General features: G+C 41.1%; 1 protein-coding gene across 4 annotated transcripts; it reads left to right on the plus strand.

Annotated features, from left to right (window-relative positions):
* The first annotated feature begins 2467 nt into the window (after positions 1-2467).
* LOC121907458 (transcription factor MafG-like) lies at positions 2468-24642 on the plus strand. Of its 4 annotated transcripts, none has more exons than XM_042427062.1 (3): positions 2468-2527; positions 18580-18645; positions 18759-24642. In XM_042427062.1, exons 2-3 carry the CDS (start codon positions 18610-18612, stop codon positions 19242-19244), a joined length of 522 nt encoding a protein of 173 aa, XP_042282996.1. In that variant the 5' UTR covers positions 2468-2527; positions 18580-18609; the 3' UTR covers positions 19245-24642. The 4 variants fall into 4 exon arrangements, with proteins under 4 accessions (XP_042282996.1, XP_042282980.1, XP_042282989.1 ...); XM_042427046.1 differs by lacking the exon at positions 2468-2527 and adding an exon at positions 2590-3931; XM_042427055.1 differs by lacking the exon at positions 2468-2527 and adding an exon at positions 3946-4616.
* Positions 24643-25490: the final 848 nt, after the last annotated feature.

A 25490-nucleotide genomic window follows, 5' to 3' on the forward strand; every position in this document is an offset into this window, starting at 1 on the left:
CACCTGTAGTGTAGCTGTAGTGTTATTGTTGCTCACTCGTCATGTGTCACCGCCTCTTGAGTCTCACAGATCTCTGAAAATCAAACGGTACGTACCATAAGAAATAAAAGGTAAATGTATTTTTTCCCTCTTTGGCCTTGAGGTGCTTTGTGATTGGTTATTGTAAGACGACACTCAGTCCAATTTTAGAAGCTTTCTGTCAGCAGGACATATGACCAGTGAGTGGATCTCTCTCCAGATCCAGCCCTCTCCTCCAGTTTTTCCCCTTGTCACCTAGAGGTGTGCATGTAATTATTACCTCATGAGTTCAGAAACACAGCGAGGCTGCGTGCGTAAAAACTAAATATTAATGAGTTTTGAATTAGTGTGATAGTCGGGGGCAGAAGTACAGTAACATTTGGGTATGTTAGGAGATTGCAGTTAGGTACGGGAAATTGTCAGTTCAACTTGAAGGCTGAGAAGTACTTTTTAGATATTTGGGCCCCATTTCTTCGCTCCAGGCTGTTACATTTTGGATTAACAGATGCCACTTTGTGTTGGAATGAGATAGGCCTGCGGGTCTATTCAGGCAATACACAGGTGCATAATGGCAAAGTAAAAATGATGGAAGAAAAGTGACGGTTTGTGAAGAGCCATGTCCTCATTATAATTGAACAATTTATAGCTGTTGTAGGATTAGTTTATTTTCCTTAAACTAATACACACACACACACACACACACACACCAGTGTCCCTTGATTAAATTGCGGCCCACATGCTCTTAGTGCACTCAGGATGTTTATTTGTGCGTGCAATGGTTTTTCCTCCGCCGCTGAAGTGTCTTGGTAATCCCTCTTTTATTCCGAAAGGTTATTCTCCGCTTGCTCCTGGCGCTGTCCGTTAAGATTAGCCATTCCTGGAGAGACTTCCATTTGCCTCTCATTATTAGACTTCTGTTACCTTTCGCTGGTCGCGCGGCTCTGAACGCCTCTCTTCCACCCAAGGTGAAGAGGACGTGCTCTGTGTCAATCATCTTGACACCAGCAGCGGGTCTAAGATGGCAGTTCAATGGCAGATAATCCTGAGTGGGAAGTTTGGACTCTGTGTGTGTGTGTGTGTGTGTGTGAGAGAGACAGAGAGAGTGAGAGACTCTGTGTGTGTGTGCATTTGTGTGTGTGCTGCCGCCCAGCATGGGATTTCTATCCACAGGTAGGCCAGATGCTACCTGTCATCTCCATTCAATCAATGTAATCACTGACCTTTGCAGTAACATGGTTGTTTGCATATCTTATCGAGGCCAGGAGGTGTGCCAGAAACCAAGATGAGTGCATAGATGGAAGGGCTTTTTCTTTCACTCTCTGTTCTCCATCACCACCACCAAACATCCGCCTAATCCTCTCTGAAATTAAAAACTTAGGAGAGACGAGCTAGGAGAGAGGTGTTAGTTTGTGGGAAGTCAAAGTCTTCCACGTGTGTCTGTTTCACTGTTTGTACACCGCTGTGTTGTCAGTAATGTATGTGTGTGTGTGTGTGTTTGCGTTACACGTGCACAACTGTGATCTCTGGGCTGATACAGTATCAGCTCAGTGCAGCTGTCTGGTGAAACGGTCACAGAAAGAGGAAGCCCTGACAGTTACCACACAGTTGGTGAATGTGCAATATGGGCTTCCCTCTCATGTCAACGTGCACTGTACAGGTCTAGAGAGGTGCTGAGTGTGTCCTGTGTTCTGCTCTACTGATGCTTATCTGAGAATCAAATATGCACAAAGGTCTTCATATAGTAGTGGAAGAAGTATTGAAACACTTCCCTTTATGTAGAAGCAGCAATACTACAATGTAAAAATACTCCATTACAAGTAAAAAAATCTGCATTTGGAATGTTATAGAAGTAAAAGTACTCACTGCCTTTTTATATTAAATAGCTTTACTATATTATTTAACAGATATATTAATATTGATGCATTAACATGAAAGCAGAAGCCGAGGTGTATTAAAAAAAATATTAGATTTTACTTTTTGTATGTAAAATCCTTAAATTCCTTTTTTTAAAAACTGCAAATTAGCTTTGCAGTAAATATAGCTGTTGAATAAATTGAGTAAAAAATATTTTTCCAAAATGTAACGTAGCATAAAATGGGAAAACATAGCTCAAAATACTCACATACACAAAAGTACCTCAAAATCTTACTTCAGTACTGTACTTGAGATTTTCCACTACTACCTCTGCATCTCAGTTTTATCAGTCAGTGATGATAAAATGTCCTGAGCTCCTTTTGGATGGAAAAACTGCCAAAACTGCTTTTTGAGATGCATTTGGGGACAAAAAAGCTATTAAAATCCTGGAGACACAATTTGAAATGTAATCCTACATCGGCTCAACCTGCTGTATGATTATGTTTTGTCTACATAATAGTCATTTTTTGTTTAAAAAAAAAAAAAAAATAGCACGACTAATTCAAATGATATTTCAAAACATGTCTTCACTTTCAGCAGCTTGGCAGAGATTCACTTTCTTTTTCTTAGAGGCCTGTGGACGCCAAGTGGAAATGTAAGTCTTTGAATATGTAACAGTAACTATTTTTTATAAAGTGAGTGGCATTATCTGGAAATAGGCTGCTGATATTGGTTGAGTGCTTTCTTGTCTTGTACAGAAAGTCATTAGTTTCTCAGAAAATGGAAATGGAATATTGATGAACTGCTTTACATTGGTCCTTACAGTTTCGTTATGTTTCTGAATTGTACTGTAAATGATATATGATGAGTTTATAGAGGTTTATGGTACTATTTGTCCTCTTCAGTCTTTAGTACTGCACTAGAACAGAGTGGGAAAAGTGAGATTTTAATGTTTTCAGGCAGCCAACCAGTCATTTAAAAACTGCCTGTAAAATTAACAAAAAACTAACTTAATATTGCATATTAAACCTGTGAAAATTTAATTTTGATCCCCACAGTGTCATATACTCACGTAGGCCTTTATCTGTTGACACATACAAAACATATTTCCGCATGAAAATTCTTTATAAAATGGTAAATTTCTTCTGTACAGTTTTTTGTGAATGTGAGAAGTGACAGTTAGTTTGCTGGAGCCTGAGTCAGGAACTCATTATTTTTTTGATTCTGCCGTATCACATCCGTCTTTTAGAGGAAGCACAACATATCAGATTTATGTAGTGAAAATCATCAGCAGGACCTGTGCAGAAAAGTGTAGCCTATATCTCTGTGTGGAATTTATTACTGTATGTGGATAAATGTTTGTGTTGAGTGTGTCAATTATGTGTTACAGTAGATTATCTCTATTTATGCACAGTTTTTTTTTAATGTAGCTTTTTCAGTTTTTCCACTTTTTAAATAACATGTAGCCCCATTTTAAAACTGTCTTTTTTTTGATGAGATCACAAAAAACTCAAATAGGGAACAAAATGCAAACCTCCACCTCTGCTGATGTCATATTTAATTTACTAAATTTATGAATTTCCCAGTTCTGATGCTGTTCAACAACAATAACAGCGTCGTTCTTCAAGCATCAGTAGTAGTAGTGTTTTATTCCTTCCATCAGTGTACTATTGTTTGAGCCAATCAGTTCTTCAAATGTTAGCTCTAAGTTTAGACATTAGCAAAGAGGTGGGGCTGTCTTGTCACACTTTCCACCCTGGCTGTAGCATACAGTCCATCACAAAGTAGTAGGCTGGTGTCTCATGTCTCTTTAAATGCGGGCTGCGTAGATCCTTCATGAATGAAACCATGTGATCCAAACATCATTTGACGTCTGGCGCCTCCGACCACAGACTAAAACAAGCGAGGAAGGAGTGGATATATGTAGAGACCTGCGAGAAGGCGTGAGCGGAAAAAAAACATTTCTCCAACTGTCTCTCTCCGCACCGGGTCGACCAACCATCGGCGAACCTCAACCGTCGACGGTGCGGTGGGCGAAAAGGCGTCTGTTTGACTTCTGGTGAGTCAGCTGTCGAAATCTAAAAAAAACTGAAATTCCTCAAAAAGTGCTGAATATAGATGTGTTGTTTTTGCTGAGTGTGCACGGCCACCGCCGCTGCCATGCCGCTATCGCCGCCGCCGAGCGTGGTCGAGCTTCTGTTGCCGCTTGTCCCGTTGTGCGCTGCCGTTGCCGCTACCGCTGCGCTGTCCCGTCCAGCCGAACTCGTTTAAAGGGCTGTAGTCAGCTAGTGCTGAATCATCACGATCCGGTCGTCATCCAGCTCCGAGACCCGGTCGGTCGCTTGAACGGCCACGCCGGCCGACCAACTGGTGATTTCATAATAACATAGACAAAGGGGGTGTGCGGTTGTCAAGCTTAAAAAAAGAAGGCATGTGTCGGAATTAGAGGAGCGTGCGGGTCGGCTGTCTGTACCGCTGGTATGACTGCATGGGGATTCCCTTGTTCCTGGCTATTAGAAATGACTAGATTTTTAGAAAAGGCTGAAAGTAAGAAGAGCCGGGGGCGAAACCTTTTAATGTAAACTAACAGCTTAGAGCAGCGGGGAAACCCTCGATAACAAACAACACATAACCTCAACGTTAGCTCCTCCGACTGTCCGCGCTCGGAGGTGCTGAAGCGGCAGCGGCGGACTCAGCGAGCCGCTGTCAGTTGGCAGATTGACTCGTCTGTCGCTGCTTCACAGGTAAGATGGCCAGTCAGCTGTTCGTTCACTAGTTTGTTCTTGTGGACTATTTTTACAGACTCTTGACATATCCTCACGTTCTCTCGCTGTTTGCTTAGTTGGCAGTGTGACTTGTGAAAAAGGAAACAAAAAAAAAAAAAGCCTAGCGACAACAACAAACAATAAACTGTCATTGCGGTGTTTGTGTAACTGTCAAACGTCCAGTGGTTAGCTGGTGAGCGAGAGGGCAGCGGCTGTTTGTGACATTTGCTTTGTGTCAGACGCTGTTCTTCAGACAGGCCTTCACCTTATGTCTCTAACGTTACTTACATTAGATGGTATTTTGTTGTTTTTTTACGTTTAAGTGACTTGTACTGCCGGTTTGAACGGAGTGAGCCGGTCTATCTCCCGGTTCTGCCTCGCTGTGCACCGGCCGGGCTCGCGGCAGAGATGCTGATTCATCACAACGTTGTTATTTCTCAACGTTTGCGCGAGCAGAGCGGAGGCATGAGGGAGCCATGGCAACATGGCACCGGCGGCAGGCGGGCGGACAAAGGTCTGAAGCGAGGGAAGGAAGAGCTCGGTTTGTACCGGGGGCTTGGCTTTGTAATAAATAGGCCCGGTCCCGTAGTGGATGTTGACGTGTTTATGGGATAATTAGAGACTCATGTGGGTGTTTGAAATGTTATTAGTGCTACATGTGTTTTTTTTTTTTCTCAGTCAGGTTTACAGGCTCTTATACATCCTCAGTTCAAGCGGATTTATGGCAAATGGAAAGAATGTGCACACAGGCATGACACATATGGTGTAAATTATTCAGCTTTCACTTTTGACTGATCGAATAAAACAATTTCACAGTCTCGAACAGTCAACCAATGATTCTTGCTGCCGTTGATATATTGTAGTGACCTCACTCACCTTTAGTGAGAAGTCTAAAAATAAAAATGTATCATTGTGTATAAATATCATTACATATATATAGACGGGTGACAAACTGAAGGGAAAATCTGAATAAATGAGTGGAGCAACATAATGAATGCAGATGCTTCCACACAGGTGCACTGCATGGTGCAATTAAGCAATTAACATCCAATCATGCTCTGTGACATATATAAAAATGCTGAGCAGGCCTAGTTTATTCTGATTTTGTATCAAGGTGTGCAAAAGGAAACGATTTAAGTGACTTTGGAAGAGGGTTCATTGTTGGGGCACGGGTGGGCAGCAGCTTCAGTCACAAATACGGCTCACCTGGCTAGTGTTTCATTAGTAACAATAACTTAAGTGACATCTGCATTTAGATCTATGGGAAAGACATCAGTAAATAGGATTGGAAATTGTGGTCAACAGTGCAGCATGATGTTCGTGCATTAGTGTGATATGTAAGTAAAAATGGAAGAGCAACTCTTCCTCAGGTGACTGAGAATGTCAGTGCAGGATGTGATCAGACTGTGTCAGCAAAAACAGTCTTTCGATGATGACATAGAGAGAGATATTACAGCAGGGTGGCAGTGCATAAACCCCTCATTACAAAGATGAATGCACATTGAGAGTTCAGTGGTGCAAAAACCACAGGCACTGGTCTACAGAGATGTTGCAAAAAGTGATATGGTCAGACAAGTCAAGCCTGAATGCTTGACCCCTACAGTGAGGGGATCCGGTGGCTCTGTTATGCTGTGGGGGGGCATTTTGCTGGCATGGTTTGGGTCAAAGATTTGGGTCCAAGCTTAGAGGGAAGGGTCACTGCAAATCAATACAAAGTTGTTCTGAGTGATCACCTTTATCCTATGATGAAACATTTATATCCTGATGGGAGAGGTCTCTTCCAGGATGACAATGCCCCCATCCAGAGGGCACGAGGGGTCACTGAATGGTTTGATGAGTATGAAAATAATGTGAATCATATGCTATGACCTTCAGTCACCAGATCTCGACCCAATTGAACACCTAAGGGAGATTTTGGACTGACGTGTTAGACAGCGCTCTCCACCACCATCATCAAAATACCAAATGAGGGAATGGAAATTATGGAAAAAAGGTGTTCATCCCTCCAGTAGAGTTCAGAGACTTTTAGAATCAATGCCAAGGTACACTGAAGCTGTTCTGGCGGCACGTGGTGGCGGCACAACACCTTACTAAGACTCTTAATGTTGGTTTTTCCCTTAAATATGTCACCCGTCTATATATATATATATATATAAATATCGAATGTAAGTTGGAGTAAAGCACACACTGATGTTAAACACTGACTGCTCATTAACCCAGACTGCTGCTAAAAAAAGAAAGCAATGACCTATAATGTGTTGCAACCGAATAGCCTCTGATTGATCTCATGTAGATGGGCCATTATCTGCTGCCAGGTAGCAACCCATGAGCACTGCAACTCTTAAACACGGAAGAGTAATAGGGAAGCTCTGTGGGCTCAAGAAAAACAGAAACTTCACCCCCTAATGACTCCATATCAGCCGCTTTAGTTAGAGTCAGCACTCTGCGGAGTGTATCAAAAGTATGTAGTAAGCAAGTTGGCGAGTACTGTAATAGAGGGTCATAATGATGAAACAGTTGTATCAGTATTGGAGAGGAGAGCACCCCCTACCACCCCCCACCCCCCCTCCTTTCTCTCTCTCTCTAACACACACATACACAGTTTCCCATTTCCTTCTCTCAACGCGTGTAAGCACACATACACACACAACCTAGGGGCTAAGCTTTTTATACTTGGTATCAGTATTTAATCAGTGCTTGAAGTGCATTTCTCTGTCAAGTACTTTCCCCATCCTTCCCTGGTGTTCACGGTAATTGAACGCTGACCAATGCTTATGTGTGCAACTTTGCTGATGGTGGCGGAGCGGCAAGGCGCGCGGAGCAAGGGGGATGAAGGAAGAATGAGAGATGGGATTTGCGGAGAGATTGAGAACAAGGACCTTTTTGTCTTCAAGGCATTCCCCCGAAAATGCTGAGGCGAAGCAAATGCGCTCTCGCTTGACAGATGGCGTTTTCACTTTACCACAGCTAGTTTCTTTGCCTTGTCGTGTGCATGTGTGTGCGTGTGTGTGTGTGTGTATGTGCGTGTGAGAGAGAGCGAACCAAGAGAGTAGGAGATATAAAACACCTATAAGATGCTAGGATCTAGTTGATGTAGAGCTGTGTGAGTGTGTGTGTGAGAGAGAGAGAGAGGGAGAGAGAGAGGGAGCACTGTAAGCACCAATTTTTAAAAACTGTGAGAGTTTCTAGCTGTACTTGCAAAGTGTAGAAAGACGACGTATGGGAAGTAATTTTACTATCAGTTGGCTGTTACAACACTCTTTGTTAGGCAGTTGATTCCTTTTCATCCCTTCATGATGTCTGACCTGGAGCTTCTCTCTTCAGGAGGAAGCCCTGAGTAATGAGTGTAACATCAGTCTTGTTTTACCACATCACAGGAGTGTGTGTGTGTGTGTGTGTGTGTGTGTGTGTGTGTGTGTGTGTGTGTGTGTGTGTGTGTGTGTGTGTGTGTGTGTGTGTGTGTGTGTGTGTGCGCGCGCTTTCATATAAACTTGTTAGATTCCCTGTATGTAGAGAGGTCAAGTTGATGAAACACTGTGTAAAACCTCCTCTGGTTTTGTGAGGGAGGATGGATGGGACAAGAGCTTTTGAGCTAAGACAAGTGTTTACTCAGCTGGAAGGAAGGGATGCACTAATGCGTAGATATAAAATAACTAGTTGATTAATCAATTAGTCTATCAAATACTCGATAAATAGTTTTAAAGCAAAAACGCCAAGAACTGACTGGTATCAGCTTCTCAAATGTGTATTTTTGCTGTTATTTTTACTCTTCTATGATAGTAAACTGAATACTTTTTGGGTTTTGGACTGTTGGTCGGATAAACAAGCTGTTTGAATGAGCCTGTCGACCCAAGATAAACAACAGTATAGGTTGTAAATTCAGGGCCTATAGTTACGTTTGAGTGACAGATGCTATCTAGCAGCCATAGTAGTTATGACCCGGGGAAGTGAGGCGGTTCATATGACATGTTCATGATGACATATAAGGTGACTTCCTTATTAGGAGGGGGCGGGTTGGAGTGTTGGGTGCATGACTAGATAGTTAGTTAAAAAAAGTAAACTTAGCTGCAGGAGGCCGCTGTTCACTTCCCGTTTCCAACCCCGAGTCAGGACATTTTTAAAAAAGTGTAGCAATGATTGTTGTGGTGTTTACTGTTGCCATGACAACGATGAATAACCACGTTTCATGTGATCATTTTAACCCAAACCATGATCTTTCTCTAACCTTAACCAAGTGGTTTTTGTGCCTAAAAAACCTAAGCAGACCTTAACCACACCGTTGTCACATCATGAAACATTATTATTTTTTAACAGTGATTTTTAACAGTTTTGGTAAGCGGCATATTACGCTCCAGTGGGTCGTTCTGGAGCGCACGCTACAAATGACCTATGTGGTTGTTTAATTTTGAGGACTTGTAGGTTTGAATATGTCAACTTAGGTTTGTTTTTTTTAACATTTTAATGGCCAATCGATTAAAAGTTAGTAAGATTAATCAGTGATGAATAATATTTAGTTGCAACTCTCCTCATGTTAGCCATTAGTATTGTCTGGTTTGTGTTTTAGTGGACGTTTACAAGGGTTGGACACCTACAAACATGCAATAAAATACAATAGCCCTCCTATAAATCTCACTTCTGTGGAGCTATTAATGTTCAACTTCCTGCCAGTATAGGACTGAGTGTCGTCATTTTTTTTGCCAATAAGCTACCTGAGTTTTGGTACCTATACACTACAAAGACAAGATTTTATTTGATTAGTATAAGGACCATAAAAGTGTATTTCTACTGTATAAACCTTCCCTTGTTCTCATTTAACAACACAAGCCAAACAAAAAACGCAGCAGTGTTTAGTTTCGTCTCAGCAATCAGCAGCCGTACAAGAACTTCACCTAAATAAAAATCAATTAAAATCAGCCAAATTGTGATGTAACCTAGGAAATATCAAATGAAAGAATAAGCAACAAGAAACTGAGAAAGCATTGAATGCCAACTTCTGGTTCCTGACAGGTTTTGATACTCGGTGCTGTGGACACATTATGGTCTGTGGCAAAAAGTCAGTAAATTCAATACTCAGCCTTAAATGTAAATGAGTTTGGATTAAAGTCTATAATGATGTGATGGTTAATAATGTTTTGATATTGTACAGCATTACATTATAAAACGTTGCTGTTGGTAAGGTTTATATATCCATCCTTCCTCTGGGATTGCATTAAAGCAGAAGCTGCACAAAGGCAGCATTTATTGCAGGGCTATCGTACTGGATTGCATTAGATTGCACAGGTATTCACAATATTGTGTCCACCTCCTCCTCCTCTGTGTGTGTGTGTTGTGCATGGGGGTTGCGTTAGAGAGTTTGGTGCTTGGAAGATAAATTTTAAGTAGTCTGCGTGTTTATGATCTTGTTTACTACTGGGATCCATTTCAGAAAAGTCTTGTTATGCTTGCAAATTTCTACGAGTGAGAGAGAAGTAAAAAAGAAAGAAGTAAATGCAGGAATTAAAGACGGAATTGGAGAGAGAGAGAGAGAGAGAGAGAGAAGCAGATAGAAGCAGTGGGGCAGATCAATAGTTGAGTGTTTTTTCTCCACAGTAATGATGAAATATGGTGTAAGCAGATCTGGTGCATAATCATCGCTATGCTCCACTGTTTTTCTGCTTCTGTGTGAATGTGCTGCTTGTCCTTTTTTGTGTGTGTGTGTGTGTGTGTGTGTGTGTGTTTGTGTGTGTGTTAAATGTATCCTCCCTCTACAAGTGTCTTGACTCCTTATTTACATAACCTCCCTGAGAACCGAAAAACTGTACGAAATCAAGATAAATCCCATTGCAACATGCATGAAAAGTCAAAAGGATTAGGAAATGGAAAACAAGTTTAAGTTGAGTTTAAGAGGCTCATATCACTGATCCAGCCCTCTGTGCTGAAGTGATTGTGGTGTGTTCAGACACCAGTATTACAAAGCCGCTTCTCTGTATCAATTATCACTCTGTGATCAGCGCTCTTTGAATAAAGTTCTCATGTTTTCCCTCCGAGGACCTCTGGGTTTATTTTGGAGCTTTTCGAGGAGGCTCCAGTTAAAGGAGACCGTGGCTGTTGCGAGATGCGAGGCTCCGGTAACAGGAGCATCCGTACCAGTGGTTGTCTACCAGTTGCATCATCTCCATGCGCCGACTTGCCGCATTTTTTAACTGCAGTGTGACGATCCCAGAATTGTGGTATGAATTTCTGAACCTTTTTAAATAAAATTTGAAAAAAAAAACACACACACACACACATAGTGGATCGATGCCAAGGAGCAAAGAAAGGGAACAAAAATAAGCGTGTGCGTCACATGTAGCACCAGCTCTTCGCTTTCACCTGTGGAAATAAATTATTTCAATTCAACGACTTTTCTCCACTTAGTTTTAATTTCTTTGTTCACAGTGAAGCCTAGTTGTGTAATAGTGAAACTACAGATCAGAGCTGTTCTGGTACAAAAGAGTTGAATCTTTACAATCCCTCATCAAATCACCTTCAAATTGATCAGATTTAACTGATGGGATGAAGTTTAACTTTAAACCTAATAATGTTTGTTGTGTATCAAACTCTTATTTTCTTTCTTCTTTTTGTCTTGTATTGACACTAGAGTTTTTTTTGTCACCCAAAAAGTGAATTTGTTCAATGTGTCATCTCAATAATCTAAAAAAAATGAGTTTCATTTTGTTTCACCTTTTCACTTCGAACCATGTGATACATTTCTTGGTAAGAAAAAAACAGAGATTGATATTTTTAACATGGAGCTGAAATGATCGACATCAAACTAAAAGCAACTGTTTTGATAATTGTTAAATACATTTTTCAAGAAGAAAATGTTTTAGCTTCTCAATTGTGAGAATTTTCTGCTTTCTTCTGTGTATCTTCGGATTTTGGACTGTTTGGGGTTTTTCAATATTATTTTTTAAAAAATCATTATTTGCAGCCGTTCATGGATGCTGAAGACTGACACATATAAAACATCCAGTTAGTGTTACTAATTAGGAAAACTTTCAGCTTGTAGTTTTCTTGCTTGCTATTCAGTGTATAATTTATGTGAAATTTTGCATATAAACATGTAATTTAAAGTTATATTGAAGTGTGTGAAATATTGATGTTTTTCTTTGAGTTTTGCATATAAGTTACCATGAATTGTGTCTTTTAATCTGAAGGTGAAACATATTTGGTATGACACAGAAATTAAAAAGTAATGAACCAAACTAACTGTATTAAGTGGGGAAAAAGCAAGATGAATACAATGCAACTCGCACATGTACACGCACATACTGCATCCTTTGTTTGTTTGTGTGCGTGTGTGTGAGCCGTAGTGCCTGTCATACCATCTTGAATGAGCAGCAGCAAATGGGAAACCTTAAAATGGTCACCAGGAATGTCCCAGTGCAAAAGGCCACAGCTCCTCGTGTGCGTTCCCGTAGTTAAACGTTCGCCAGAGAAGTTTCAGATATTTTCTCACTAATATTAATGATAATGACGAATGTGTCCACACCGAGTCTCACTACGCTCACTGTGCTCTTGCTCTGAAACTAGTCAGTCTTGCTGACTAGGGATGTGCAGCGTCCGGAGGAAACAAACTTAACCTATCGTCTAACTTACCGCTGTCTCCCTCGCAACCCTCCGATTGTTATTCATACACACAAAGAGAGCACCAACTTAACCTACAGTATGTTTCTCTCCTCTTCAAAAAAAAAAAAAAAAGGCACTTATGAAGAAAAAGGAGCCAGGGCTCGATTGCCTGACAGTGCAGTTATTTTTTTGCTTGTGTTGGGAAATTTGTCATCACACTCCGACTTACTACCTGGAATGGGAAAAACGTGTTGACGCCAGGACTTTTTCTCGCCTTTAATAACACACTTGCACAAACACTCTCGCACACGCTTAACCAGTGTGCGCACACACACACTCACACACATACACACACACACAGACACCTTTCTGAACTCTCAGAAAAGTGTGAAAGTGATCGCTCTTCTCTCTCCATATATTATGATACGTATACGAGGGGCTTTTCCTTCACTGTCCCTGTGTTTTCTCCCTCTTTGTCTTTGTTATCGTGCTTATTTCACGCTCTGCATAGCTCCCAGTTAATAGCTTCCTGCTCTCTCTCTACACACACACACACACACACACACACACACACGGAGCTCAAACTGGTGTCTTTTCTCCCCCTCGCTCTCTACTCCCTTCTACTACCCTTTCTCCACGGTCCTGCATCTCTGCTATGGGCCTCTCTATACACAGGTTGCCATTATCGCTGATCTGATTCCTAATTCTCAATTAGCCTCCACACAGCGCTCACCGTTAATTATTTACCAACTCCCTCAACACCCTTAGCCCACACTAGATCAATGAGCACTGCTCCCTCTTTTTCTTTTTTTTTTTTTTTCTTTTTTTTAAACACAGGCGAGGTGGACTGCAGCCAGGAGCCCAGGTTTGTGGCACTCTTGAGGTGTCCTGCTGTGTGTCTGCCTCTTTTTGTTCTCCGTTATTCGCTCACAGAGTTGGCTGAGAGAGAAGGTGCAGTGGAGACAGTTGTTACGGTCGGATTATTCAGTAAAGACAGACTTGCCACAGCATCACAAATGACTTGTGACTCTTACGATCTATTCTTGATCATTCTCTATACGCCAGCTTGTTTATGCTCTGCGTACACCCACGTACACCAGCCCCCGGGTCGTTTTTGAAGCAAGCGTCTAATCTGGCTATTTATTTTCCTCTGTGTGTGTGTGTGTGTGTGTGTATGTGTGTGTGAGAGAGCATGCCACCAGCCTTTAAGTAGGTAGTGTCTTTCTAAGAAATTCCTCTCTGTGTGGCGGCAGTGGACGGAGCAAAAGGTTCTCTCAAACAAGATTAATTAGAACTCAGTCTGCAGCCAGCCAGCCACACACACACACACACACACACTTACACACAAACTCATGCGCACAGTTTCCTGTTCGTCTGCACTACTTGAAGAGAAAGGAGTAGTGCTTTATGTCTTGTTCTGTTTCTTGCGCTCTTTAATCTATCTTAAAAGCCCCGTGATCACCATGTTCACCTTCTGCCTCGTTTTCATTCCTTCTCCAGGACTTGATTTGTCAACAAGACAGGATGTGAAGCTTTTCGTGTGTGTGTGTGTGTGTGTGTGTGAGAGAGAGAGAGAGAGAGAGAGAGAGAGGAGAGAAGGTGGGGAGAGAGAGAGAGAGAGAGAGAGAGAGAGAGAGACGGTCAGCAGTAGTTTTATTGCATTGGATCTGCTTCAGAACTTTTCTAATTGGAGGTTTTAGTCGTGTCGTTGCTGAGTTCAGGGTTTTTTTTTTTTTTTTGACCCCAATCCTCCTCCATCCATTCCTCCCTCCCTGGTCCTCTCTCTCTCTCTCTCTCTCTCTCTCTCTCTCTTCCCCCTCCACCCGCCTCCGTACCCAGCAGCTAAGCTCTTACAAATGTGTTGAGGATGCGTTTTCACCCAAACGCTTTCCCACCCCCTCTTCTTCCTCCTTCTCTGCCCCCCCCCCCCCGTCCCGTTCCTCCTCATCGGCGTTCCTCCATCCCCTTCTCTCTCCTCCTCCTCTTCCTCCTCCCTACTCACTTGCCTCTCTCTTTTTCTTCTCTTCTTTCTCCCTTGTCATTTGCACCCCCCCCCACCCCCCACCACCTCCCCACCCACCCCGTCCTCCCTCCATACTCAGCATTTTTCTCGGCTGTGGGTGTGATGTCTCCGCTGTAACGCTAATCAGCTCTGGAGACGTCAGCATTCTTTCAGTCCTCCTTCACCACCACCACCAGCAAACCCCCCCCGCCTTCTCCTCCTTTCTTACCTAGTCTGTCTTCACCTTGCTATCCTACCACCCTCCTCGCCCTCTTTTCTCCTCGCTTTCTTATCTTTTTCCTCTCTGCTGTTTGTATTTTACTCATCTCCACCACTTTGCACCTCTTCTCCCATCCCTGTCCCCATGTCCTGTCCGCTGTTTGTGTGTGTGTGCTGTTTGTGTGTGTGTTGTCGCTCCGCTGTAACTGTAAGCAGCTCTGCTCTTGAGTCGTCAGCGTTCTTTCAGTTGCTCCATAAAAAATCCAGCCTGCCACAGCAAAAATGCTGTCTGTTGTAGCAACAGTGGCTGTGGCATTGACCACACCGCAGCGACCACCCCGCAAGCATTATGGGAAGGACACCTCTGGCACTTTGTGTGTGTGTGTGTGTGTGTGTGTCGTAGCTCAAGATGAATGGCGATGCCTTTGCACAGCAGATGATCCTTAACCTGGGTGACTTACACATGGCCTGTGCTCCCAGAGAACACACACACAAACTTGTTTATTGCAGGTGTATGCTGTGGTGTAGGTCAGGTTTTTTTGTTGTCTAACCTTGATGAAATAGTAACTAAATATCCTCCCCACTACTACCACTTAGAGATGCTCAGTACACCTACAAACACATGTATAATATTTAATCTTCAAACAGAACTGACTGTACCGAATCATCGTTGTCACTGACCAGATCAGTAGTAGCGTTTAGCAGTGAAGCTCCACTAACTGGTGACTGAGAGTGCTTCTTGTCAGCTCAGCTGTGATTCACAGTAAGTTTTTTTCCTCATTTTAAAAGCTTATTAAAAGACCTAGAAACAATCGTGATGTGATAACTCTTTTGGAAGTAGTTGTCTGCTGCTTTATTAACCTTTTAAACGGTGCTTTGTAGGCCAAGTTTTGCACTGAACTCAACAGTTTTAACTAGACTGAACATACCACTGAAATGAAGACGGAATCGGTGACGAACGTCGAGGTGACAGTGACGCGATTACTGATGTACACACTGAACTACCTTTGAACAGGTGATGCAATAGTGATGCAAACTATGGAGTTGGTGACTGAGTTGAACTGAACAAAACAATTTGAAACTGTTTGAAAAGTGATTCATAATTTCCACCTCTACTACCACGACTCTAGAGACTACTAATAATAATAATAAAGTAGATGTGCCACGATAAGAGCGGAAACAATTAGTCATTAGTCAATAGACAGAAAATTAATTTGCAGTAAAAATGCCAAACATTCACTGCTTCTAGCTCCTCAAGTGTGAATATTTGTTGTTTTTTCTGTCATCTATGATAAACTGAATATCTTTAGGTTTTAAGATATAAAAACATCACTATTTTCTGACATTTTATAGACCAACATTTAATCTATTATTCCGGAAATCAATCTGCTGATGATCAACAATGAACCAAATGTTGTAGCTAGTTGTTGTCTAGTTGTAGTTCCTGCACCAACACAATCTCTTTCTGAACTGATCAGAGTTGAAAATGTCATTTGATGAGTTGAAACAATTACATAAACATGTCAATCAGTTACTGTGTATTTTATTCATAGCTAAATCTGACATTTCTGGTGATCATAACACATTTAAAAACCACATATAGTGAAAGATTTTTATTATTCTGAAGAACATGTCATTAAAAGTAAGCGACGTGATGTCTGAGACAAATATGTTTGCAGATACCAAAGATGATTAGCATGGAGTTGTGTCAGTATGAATATAGATGAATCCCCTTTTTGCTTCTCTAATAATCCCATTTGCTAGTTGCTTTTTTATCAAAGACAGTTTACAAATCCCAAACAAGAAGCTGTTGAAATGAGGAAACCACAAACCTCTGAACCGTGCATGCACAGTATGTTCACCAATTTCCTCACAGAGAGTATATTGTCTCACACTTTAAATATAACCACATTTGCACATTTGTGCACTTGCAGTCGATCGTTTTACGTGTGGGTTTTATTGTACCCCACTGGCATGGCAGCAGGGGGATGTATGTGCTTGTCGGCGTGCTTTTTGTTTGTATGTAGATGGGGGTGAGGGGGGTTGGGGTTTGGGCACAGGGGAAATAAACCAGTGCCTGGCAGGAAAACAGCCTCCTTTTTGCCCCTCTGTTTTCACTCTTCCCCCCACTCTTCACCCACCCCCATCCCCAACAGCCACCCTCAGTCTTCATGCCTTTGATCCATCTATTGTGCGAAGATGCACCTCCAGCTGTGGGAGGGTACGCAGCATCCCAGCAAAACACAAGGATGGGAGACGTTTGGTTATTGAGAAGAAACTCCATATCTACACATTTAAATGAAAGACCGCTTATAATTGGCTGATCCTAAACCATTAAGGAGCGCTTGAAGTGTTCGAGTCAAATGCTCGGAACCTCGCGTGTGAGGATTTTCACTCTTTTCCTCATTCACATAGCATTTTTTCACAAATAATTTAGTTGCTGTGCATTTGACGTGTGTGTGTGCTTGTATGTGCTTGTTGCGTGCATTTTTTATTTCTTTGATCTACAGCTATTTATAACTGTAGGATCTGTGGCAGCGCACACACAAACACACTCACACACATAGACAGACAGAGGTGCATTGTGAAAGAGGCTCACTAGCATGCTCAGTGCCGTGCCTCTGACAGAAGAGAATAAGAATGAAACGCTGCCTGGTGTCACTTAGATGTCATCACTTCCCTCAAACAAGGAGCCTTTTAAATTACCCAACTTGTGATTGACTAAAGAAATGAAACTTAATTGCAGCTCTGCGTCTTCCATTTTTTTTAACCTGGCCCTGATGTGAAATACATAGCAGAGTAAAAATGTACACAGTGAGAGAACAGGCTGCCTTTAATCAGCAGATTGGTTTAACTAAACTTCTGATTCAGCAGTATCAGATGTGGTGGTTTGGCTGAAAAGCAGGTTTTATGCTTTGAGGACAACCGCACTTCACTGTCCGTTGGACAACTAATCACATGCAAGCAGGTTCCCTGTTGACCCCCTTACTTCCCCGCCCCAACCCCCCAGTGGTGCCTGTCCTTTAGGCTTTCCTCAGCCTGCAGATGTATTTTGGGCAAACACTCACATTTTAGGAAGGAGTTAGAGAGTTGTCAGCGGTGTAAAAACAGAGAGGGAGGGGGGATAAATAGTGACAGAGGAGAGCAGAAATTTTGCACAGCAGGAGAGGAGAGAGAGAGAGAGAGAGAGAGGGGAGGGAGGGGTGAGAGACTGAGATCAGGAATCTGCTGAGTCATCATGACTGGTCTCATGATGATCGCCCAGCAGCAGTAACAATAGCTGCCCTTTATTGCGCAAACACACACACATACACACACACACATACACAGGTCTGAGAGATGAGAGCCAGACCAATGCACCACACAAAGCATCTCATTGAGAGCTTGTGGAGATGCTCATCTGTGGAGCTGTGTACTCTAAGGACTGATCTCATCTTGTGCACTTCCCTGCTCCCTCTTTGTTGACTTGTGTGTCTCCATCCTTTTGTCTCTTGTTTCCACCTTGGCACAAATGCGTATACATCATTTTTATTTGGTTTCTCAGAATTTTTCACATTCATTTTTATACCTGTTAGGTGTAAGTCTATATCTGTCTTTCTACTTCTGCTATTTATACTTCTCTCCAGTCTCTGCGCTACAGACTCTGGTAAGGTGTGTGTGTGTGTGTGTGTGTGTGCGTGTGTCAGAGCTCTAACAGTTGGTTTTTCCCCTGGAGTCCTTCCCACAAATTCTACCACTTCCTCTTCTTTCACGCTCATTTCATTCCTATTGGCCTAAAGCCAACCAATAAGAGCTCAACAACACAAAGGTTGTGGGCACTGTTGCGGTAACCACCAGGAAACAGGAAGTTAGGGAAATTCTAAGAAATGTTTGTGTGTCACTTTCACTCATACACTTTGATACAGATGCATAATACTGCAACATGTTCACACAACAGTGCTCTAGCAGTAGATTTGGATTTGGTATGTTGCCACGTGTCCTGGTGGGTATTCATACATATTGATACTATTAATATGTTTATATTGATCACAAGGCAGTGTGATTGATGGTCTTTTTTAAAGCTCTAACTGCTGGCCTTACACAGACCTTCAGCTGTCTTTTATTATATTTTGTTCTTGTGTGTGTCTGTAGGTCTGTTCAGAAGAGCAAGGCTCTTGTGGCATGACGACGACTAACAAAGGAAACAAAGCCTTGAAGGTAAGTGCACTTAAAACACTGAATTCTTTATTTTTGGTACATTGCTCATGCGATCTTCTTGGTATACTTTCAGGCTCTTGTTTCACTCTCCCTCTTGCTCTCACTTTCTACAGGTGAAGCGAGAGCCGGGGGAGAATGGCACCAGCCTGACAGACGACGAGCTGGTGACCATGTCAGTGCGGGAGCTGAACCAGCACCTCCGAGGGCTCACCAAAGAGGAGATCCTGCAACTGAAACAGCGGCGGCGCACCCTGAAGAACCGAGGCTACGCCGCCAGCTGCCGGGTGAAGCGAGTCACCCAGAAGGAGGAGCTGGAGAAGCAGAAGGCCCAGCTGCAGCAGGAGGTGGACAAACTGGCCAACGAGAATGCTTCCATGCGCGTTGAGCTGGACGCTCTGAGGTCTAAGTACGAGGCGTTACAGACCTTTGCCAGGACTGTGGCCCGTAGCCCCACTGTTGGGGTCGGGGTCCGGGCTGGAGGGGGAGGAGGAGGCGGAGGGGTAGCGTCATCAGTCATTGGCCCGCTCATACCAGGGAAGGTTGCAACAGCAACAAGCGTGATAACAATAGTGAAGTCAAAAACAGATGCGCGGTCTTGAGGGAGGGAAAAGATAGATGGGGGTGTGTCGGGATGGAGTTCAGCTGCAGCAGAGTAATTCTTCTTGTCTGCTGGCCGCCTCTCCTCCACCTGCACTGACTTCAAACAGCTGGGCAGTTATGCTCCTGTCGCCCTTAGCACGTTCCCGTCACCTGTCTCAGATCAGTGCAGGTGAAGGAGAGGATGGAAGCAGAGGGAGATTCTTGAGACTATAAAGATGCAAGCCTTTGGTCAGCGCATGATCATTTAGCACAGGACAGATACACAGGGTTCCTACGGTCACTGAAAGTCTGGAAAAGTCATTTTTATTTCAGGCCAGGGAGAAAAAGAAATCAAAATATGGAATTGCCCAAAAATCTTTGGAAAAAAAATCATGCCTTTTTGTTCAGTTATCATTCAAATCAATCAAATGTTCAGTGTCAAGTTTAACTGCTGGTGGATCTAGATATCAGTAAGTGCATATTAATCATGTCACATGTTTGCACATTACATTTGAAGTGGTTGTTTGGCTGAAACAAGATGTAGAACATTAAGCCAACACATGTATTACATATGTATAAACATATGTATCGGAATTGGAAAGAATAGTATTGTCACTTAGATTGACACAAACAGTGCGGGGTCCCTGGTTGCCGTACACTTCTAAAAGAATACACAAGATTTCATGTGACCTGCTGATTTCAGTGGCTGCAGAGAAGTCCCATCATGCTCTGCCTAGCCAAGAACTTTTTTCAGAAAAGTACTATAGAAAATATATATTACACAATGGTGGTAACTGTATTTCTACTGTTTTGTACTGTGTTGTCATTCACATGAGGTCCAAAGTGTATTCTCTGTGTGTGAAATGTTATATATCAGGAATTCTGTGAAATTCTGTGGCGCGTGTTCGTTTTGGTATTGCTATATTTAGTTAGCTGTATTTTTTTCTACGGTCTCTTCTCTTTCTATGTCCGACTCTCGCTTTCTCTTACCTATTCTTTCTCTGTCCTTCCATTTTTCAATTCCAACTGGCTTCCATTATTATACACAGTATTTCCTGGATCTAACAGAAAGAGGGGGGTGGGGGGGAAGCCAATTGATATTTACCAAAAAAAACATGACAAAACAAAAAAACCCCAACAACTTATCATAGAGAGAAATTAGACCGAATCCTACGTCACTGACCTCAGCTCGGTGCGTGAGAATTTTTCAGGGAAATTGTCGTTTGAACACCACAGCTGAATTAAGATAAAGTCGTCTTCTGTCTGTTTGAGTTCCTCTCAACATATTATATATTTAAGAAATTTGGAAGGACAAAGTGCCTTCGTCTCCTAACGATATGCGTCAAGAGGACGTGAGGAATTGTGGAGGGACGGTGGAGATTCAGTGCAGGTGGTTGCTTGTACCTGTGCTTAATGGGATACACTGACCAATCAGGAATCAGGTTGCGACAGCATTTAACTCTCGCTGTGCGTTGTTGTACGAGCTGTGTAGTAGCTATCAGGATTATTAATAACAATGATAATAATAATAATAACAATAATAATAATAATAATAACACCCATTCATGTGACCTGGCAGTTCATCTACTTGCAAACACAATGATCTGCAGAACTGAAGCTCATATTTATCTAAATTTTTTCATGCTTTTTGAAAAGGAGGAAAGTATCTGTTTTTTGTGAATTACTTGGTTCATACTGGATATTTATTAATTTGGCTACTGGCTCAGAAATCTAGGTCATTATATCTACTGCAACTTTTGTTTTGCTTCAAATCAAAGTGGTTTACGTTGCATTCCTCTCGCTTTTAACCACAAAGTTCACCCTTGCAAGTGTAGATGTGAGGACTGACAGCTCAGTCAGAGACATTTTTAATGTCAGGTTTTGAGCCTTTTCTCTCAATTTTCAGTCACACAAATGGGATGTCATTTCACACGAGCTTTACCATAAAAATAGTCTAATGTGGTGTTCTATACTCAAAGAATCTTTGTCAATGTATGGTAGAGTCTGGAGTTTTATAAAGACGATTATCTTTGCATTGTTTGTAACGACCTGTACAAAAAGAAAAAAAAAAAAAAAAACATCTAACAAAATCTGTTTGATATACAGTATCTCTCTATTTTGCAATTGTACCAAAAGTGGCTTAACTACTGAATAGCTTTGTTTTTTCTCTAGTGACTAGGCACGTGTGTGTAACCGTGAACTAGCGTGTGGTGTGCTGTGTAGGTATGTGACGAGGTAACTATAACGTTCACTATTTCATGGGTATGACTTTGATCCTTGTTTGATATCAGGCCGAAGCGGGTGATGACACCGTGGGTAACTGCACTCCTTCTCTAATCGTAAAATCTATGTCCTCCAGGACCCATCGTTCAGCTCCAACACTGCAGACGTGTTTTAGCTCGTGTGTTTATCTGCACTTATGATTTTTCTTTTTTTTTGCCAGACCCATTTCCCATTTTTTCTGAATAGGCCTTTGTGGCTTTATTCTGGTCTTTGCAGTGTTCAAGGCTCGTTTACTGCAGATGAATTGGCCAGTGAGATGAGGAAGTGTTATGGTTAACCTCACAAGCTTCAGGATATTGTGTATTCAGGTCATCTGGCAAAGTAACAGAGATGTGAAACTCAACAATGGGCCACTCTGGCTGCATCACCCCTTTTTTTAATAAGTTATTTTTGTAATGTGTGTGATAAAGATATTTTGTTTCTGCTGTGTATGTTTTATATAGTTATCTATATTTAATGTTGTTCCTGTTTTATTTGTTTTTTTGAACTGTAAGAGTCAGGAAGTGAAACGGCATTTGTTTATTGTATTTGGTGTTTTACAAAGTGAAAAATCTATTCTGTTATTTAATGGTTTGTCTGTCAAAGAGTGAGGTTTACCATTATGAAGTACACTTGCCTCAAACTGTTTTTTTTTTAAACTAAGGAAAACATGATTTTAAATTGAGTCATTTATTGAAATAGATGCAATTTACAGTGATGAAAACATTACATACATGCAACAACATGTTTTACCTGAACCACTATTTTCCACTGTGAAGATTAAGGGGGTTAGCTAACCTACTGCTGTGCAGTTATTAACATTAGTAAGGTGTGTCCTCATCTGTACCCTACAATAATATAAAACAAAATTCAAACAATAATATGTGTAAGCATGTTACTTCTCCATATTCTTTACACTGATAACCATTTGGATGTCCAGTCAACTATGAAACCAGAGAGCTACAAATGTCAGGAATGTCAAATGAAAATTACATTAAAAAAAATCACATGAATGATATTCAGACACAGCAGCTAAAGGTGTCACACCCAGTATATTTATGATTGTCTGTTTTGTAATGATGTAATGAATTGATATTATTTGATAAGATATTGGATTTTTGTTGACGTTTTGTTTCTCTCTCTCTCTCTCTCACTCTGTTGCTTCCTTACTGATTTTACATTTGCTTGTTGAATGATGTTATTCTGTTTTTGACTGGTGAGTCCTGTGTGGTGTGTGTGTGGTCATGTTGGTGTAAAACAAGAGGGAAGTCAACTCGTGCTAAGAATAGGTTGTGTCAAGCTGAAGCAAACTACAAATCTTCCCCGTACTTGTCGACATATTATGAACTGTATGTGCCACTGTTAAACAATATGTTTTCACCTAGTTTGTATTTTTTTTTTAATGCTCTCCTTGTTTTAAAAAAGGATGCATACTGCGTAAACATAAATGTGTCAAGACTGTGGCTGCTGTTAAATAGAAATCTCTAATTATGCAAACTGTGTAGGGCGAAATTAGAACTCCTGCTGCACAGGAGCAGTGATGCTATCGTAGTCGTCGTGTCAAATTGTCTCTTTTATAATTGCAGGTACAGTGTGATGTGACAAGGTGAAAGAGCTTATATACAGAGTGTTTAGCAATCTATAATTGGTTATCAAATGCTATGTCAGTTTGTCTCTGTTTTTAAAATTGGCTTTAAGTGTTGTGGCTTACATTGCTTCTTCCCAGCGTTACTTAATGTATTCAATTAACTGTGAAGACATGAAGTCATCAAATATTTTTTATGCATTTCCAAGAAGATGCAAAATATACTGTAGCTGTCCCGCAAGGCCTCCAGTCGAACTCAAGAATATCATTATTTTTGTCTTCCAGACTTTGAATTTCTTGTGGTTGTAGTATTTCCCCAGTGTTTTGGTCTCTTATTTACTTACAAATGAGGTGAAACATTGCAGACGTTTCACTCAGCCGACACAATCAGCTGACCAACAGTAACCTTTAGTGATTATGAGACAGGGTGGCCTGGTGACTTTTCGTAACAGAGTTTATGAGCTTTTGAGACACGCTGACCTTATTTTCCGCTGTCTGTAGAGGGGTCACATCCTCCTTATGAAAAGACATTTCATCACAAACCCCAAGCAACCTCTCCCAAACCGCATTCATAAATATTTTACAGAGCAGGAAGGGAATGGTGGAGACACATTCGATAAAAACGCTTTCTCACACCACTTATCTTTTTCTACAAAGTGTCAGCAAGTTAACTCAGCAGGCTGCCGAGCCCTTCAAAACATCCGATTATTCTAGAAGATGCAAATCATTAACTTCTTATCTCGCTGCCCGGCCAATCGCTACATAGTCATTCAGATGTTTTTCTGCCTAGTGAATCACGCCACCAGACTCTAAAGGCCCTTTCACCCACCTCCAATGCCGATCGATGAGAGTAAATGAACCAAGGATTCCTTTGATCGTTTGTTTGGTGTTCATCAATAATAATGTTTGTCTTGCCTCCCAAGTTACCTCCTCTGCTGCCCCTGCACTCGTCACTTGCACAACCTCCAACATGAAATCCTACCCTGAGTCCAGGAATCACATCACATTATTTGTTTGTTTTTTGTTTTTTTTAAACTTTTTCTTCTGTTTCCCTCCCTTATTTTACTCCTGTTAACCTTTTATTCTTTCTTCATCACACCACATGTGTCTACTGGTGAGCTTTCGGCCAGGTTGCTCATGGGAGCTGGGATATTTTTGTGTATCTAAAAGTATATAATGGTCAGTTTAAAGCTATAGAAAAGTAGTGAGTTTGTGTGAATATGGCGTAGCCTATTCAGAAAAGCCCTTGTAATAGCAAATTCTGTGTTTTGTAATATTTCTGTATGGGGTGTAATAAATTATTATACAACAGTACTTTCTATGGGAAAATACTTAAAATGTGACAGTCTTTGTAAGTATTTATCTTCAACTAAATTATTGTACTTTCTTTTTTTTTTTTTTTCAATTTGTAGATATGTAAGTGATGATGACAAGGTATTGGTAATCATGAAATTAACTGTTTCATCATCAGTCTGATGCATCTTTTAATTTATTGATGTATATACTGTATGTTTGTTGATAAACAGCTTACTTTATTTTGTATATGACCAATAAACATGTTTTAAAATGGATCAGCTTTTTTGTATCTGTGTATTGTGTAATTTAGAAATATAGGAATATAATTTCTTAATATAGTTTATATTATATTATTACTATCAACAGGGTTCTGAGCTCAAATCAAAGTATTTTAAGAAGGTACGCAAAGCATTTAAAATTAATTCAGCATGTTAATGTTTTTTCTGGGTAATAAAGACAGCCACTTTGGTTATTTATCTTGATTATTGTCATTATCATAGCAATGTTCTTTTTTGTGATTTTAATTTTGATTAAAGAAATCTCTGCATTACAAATACACTGTATTACTATAATAATAATTATAATAATATAGTGAGAGAAAAAGAAGGAGGAACAACACACGTACATGAACTGCAAATGTTTTTTGTATCCTGTTGACTAATTCAGAAAAACTTTGGCTGGAACAAACTTATGTTCCAGCCAATGCATGAAAATGGAGGATCCAGTTATCTCTGATGGGCTTTTTTTCCAACCACAATACAAACTTCAAGTCTGCGGCTGTTGAAACAAACTTCACATATTTAAAATTTCCTATATCTATTTATGACATGCACCATACGCCAATTAATCTTTATAAATGTGTGTCTCAATTCAAAGGTGAGACTTTTTTTTAACAGTGAATATTTTGACTTGTCTACAGGTGTAACAAATAACACCTGTGTCTAATTGTTAATTGCTGCTCCGGATTTAAATGAAGTGTTTTTCCTTCTTTGATAAGTGTAAAGCGTCTATTGCGGTAACACACACTTTGACTCTTGTTCAACACTCTCTGGTATATGATAGTTTTTGTCTAAAACCTTTACTACAAGTTTATGTTTTCAAACTGAAAGTGCTGGATTTAATT

This window comes from Thunnus maccoyii, chromosome 2, assembly GCF_910596095.1.
Source record: "Thunnus maccoyii chromosome 2, fThuMac1.1, whole genome shotgun sequence".
Lineage (NCBI taxonomy): Eukaryota > Metazoa > Chordata > Actinopteri > Scombriformes > Scombridae > Thunnus > Thunnus maccoyii.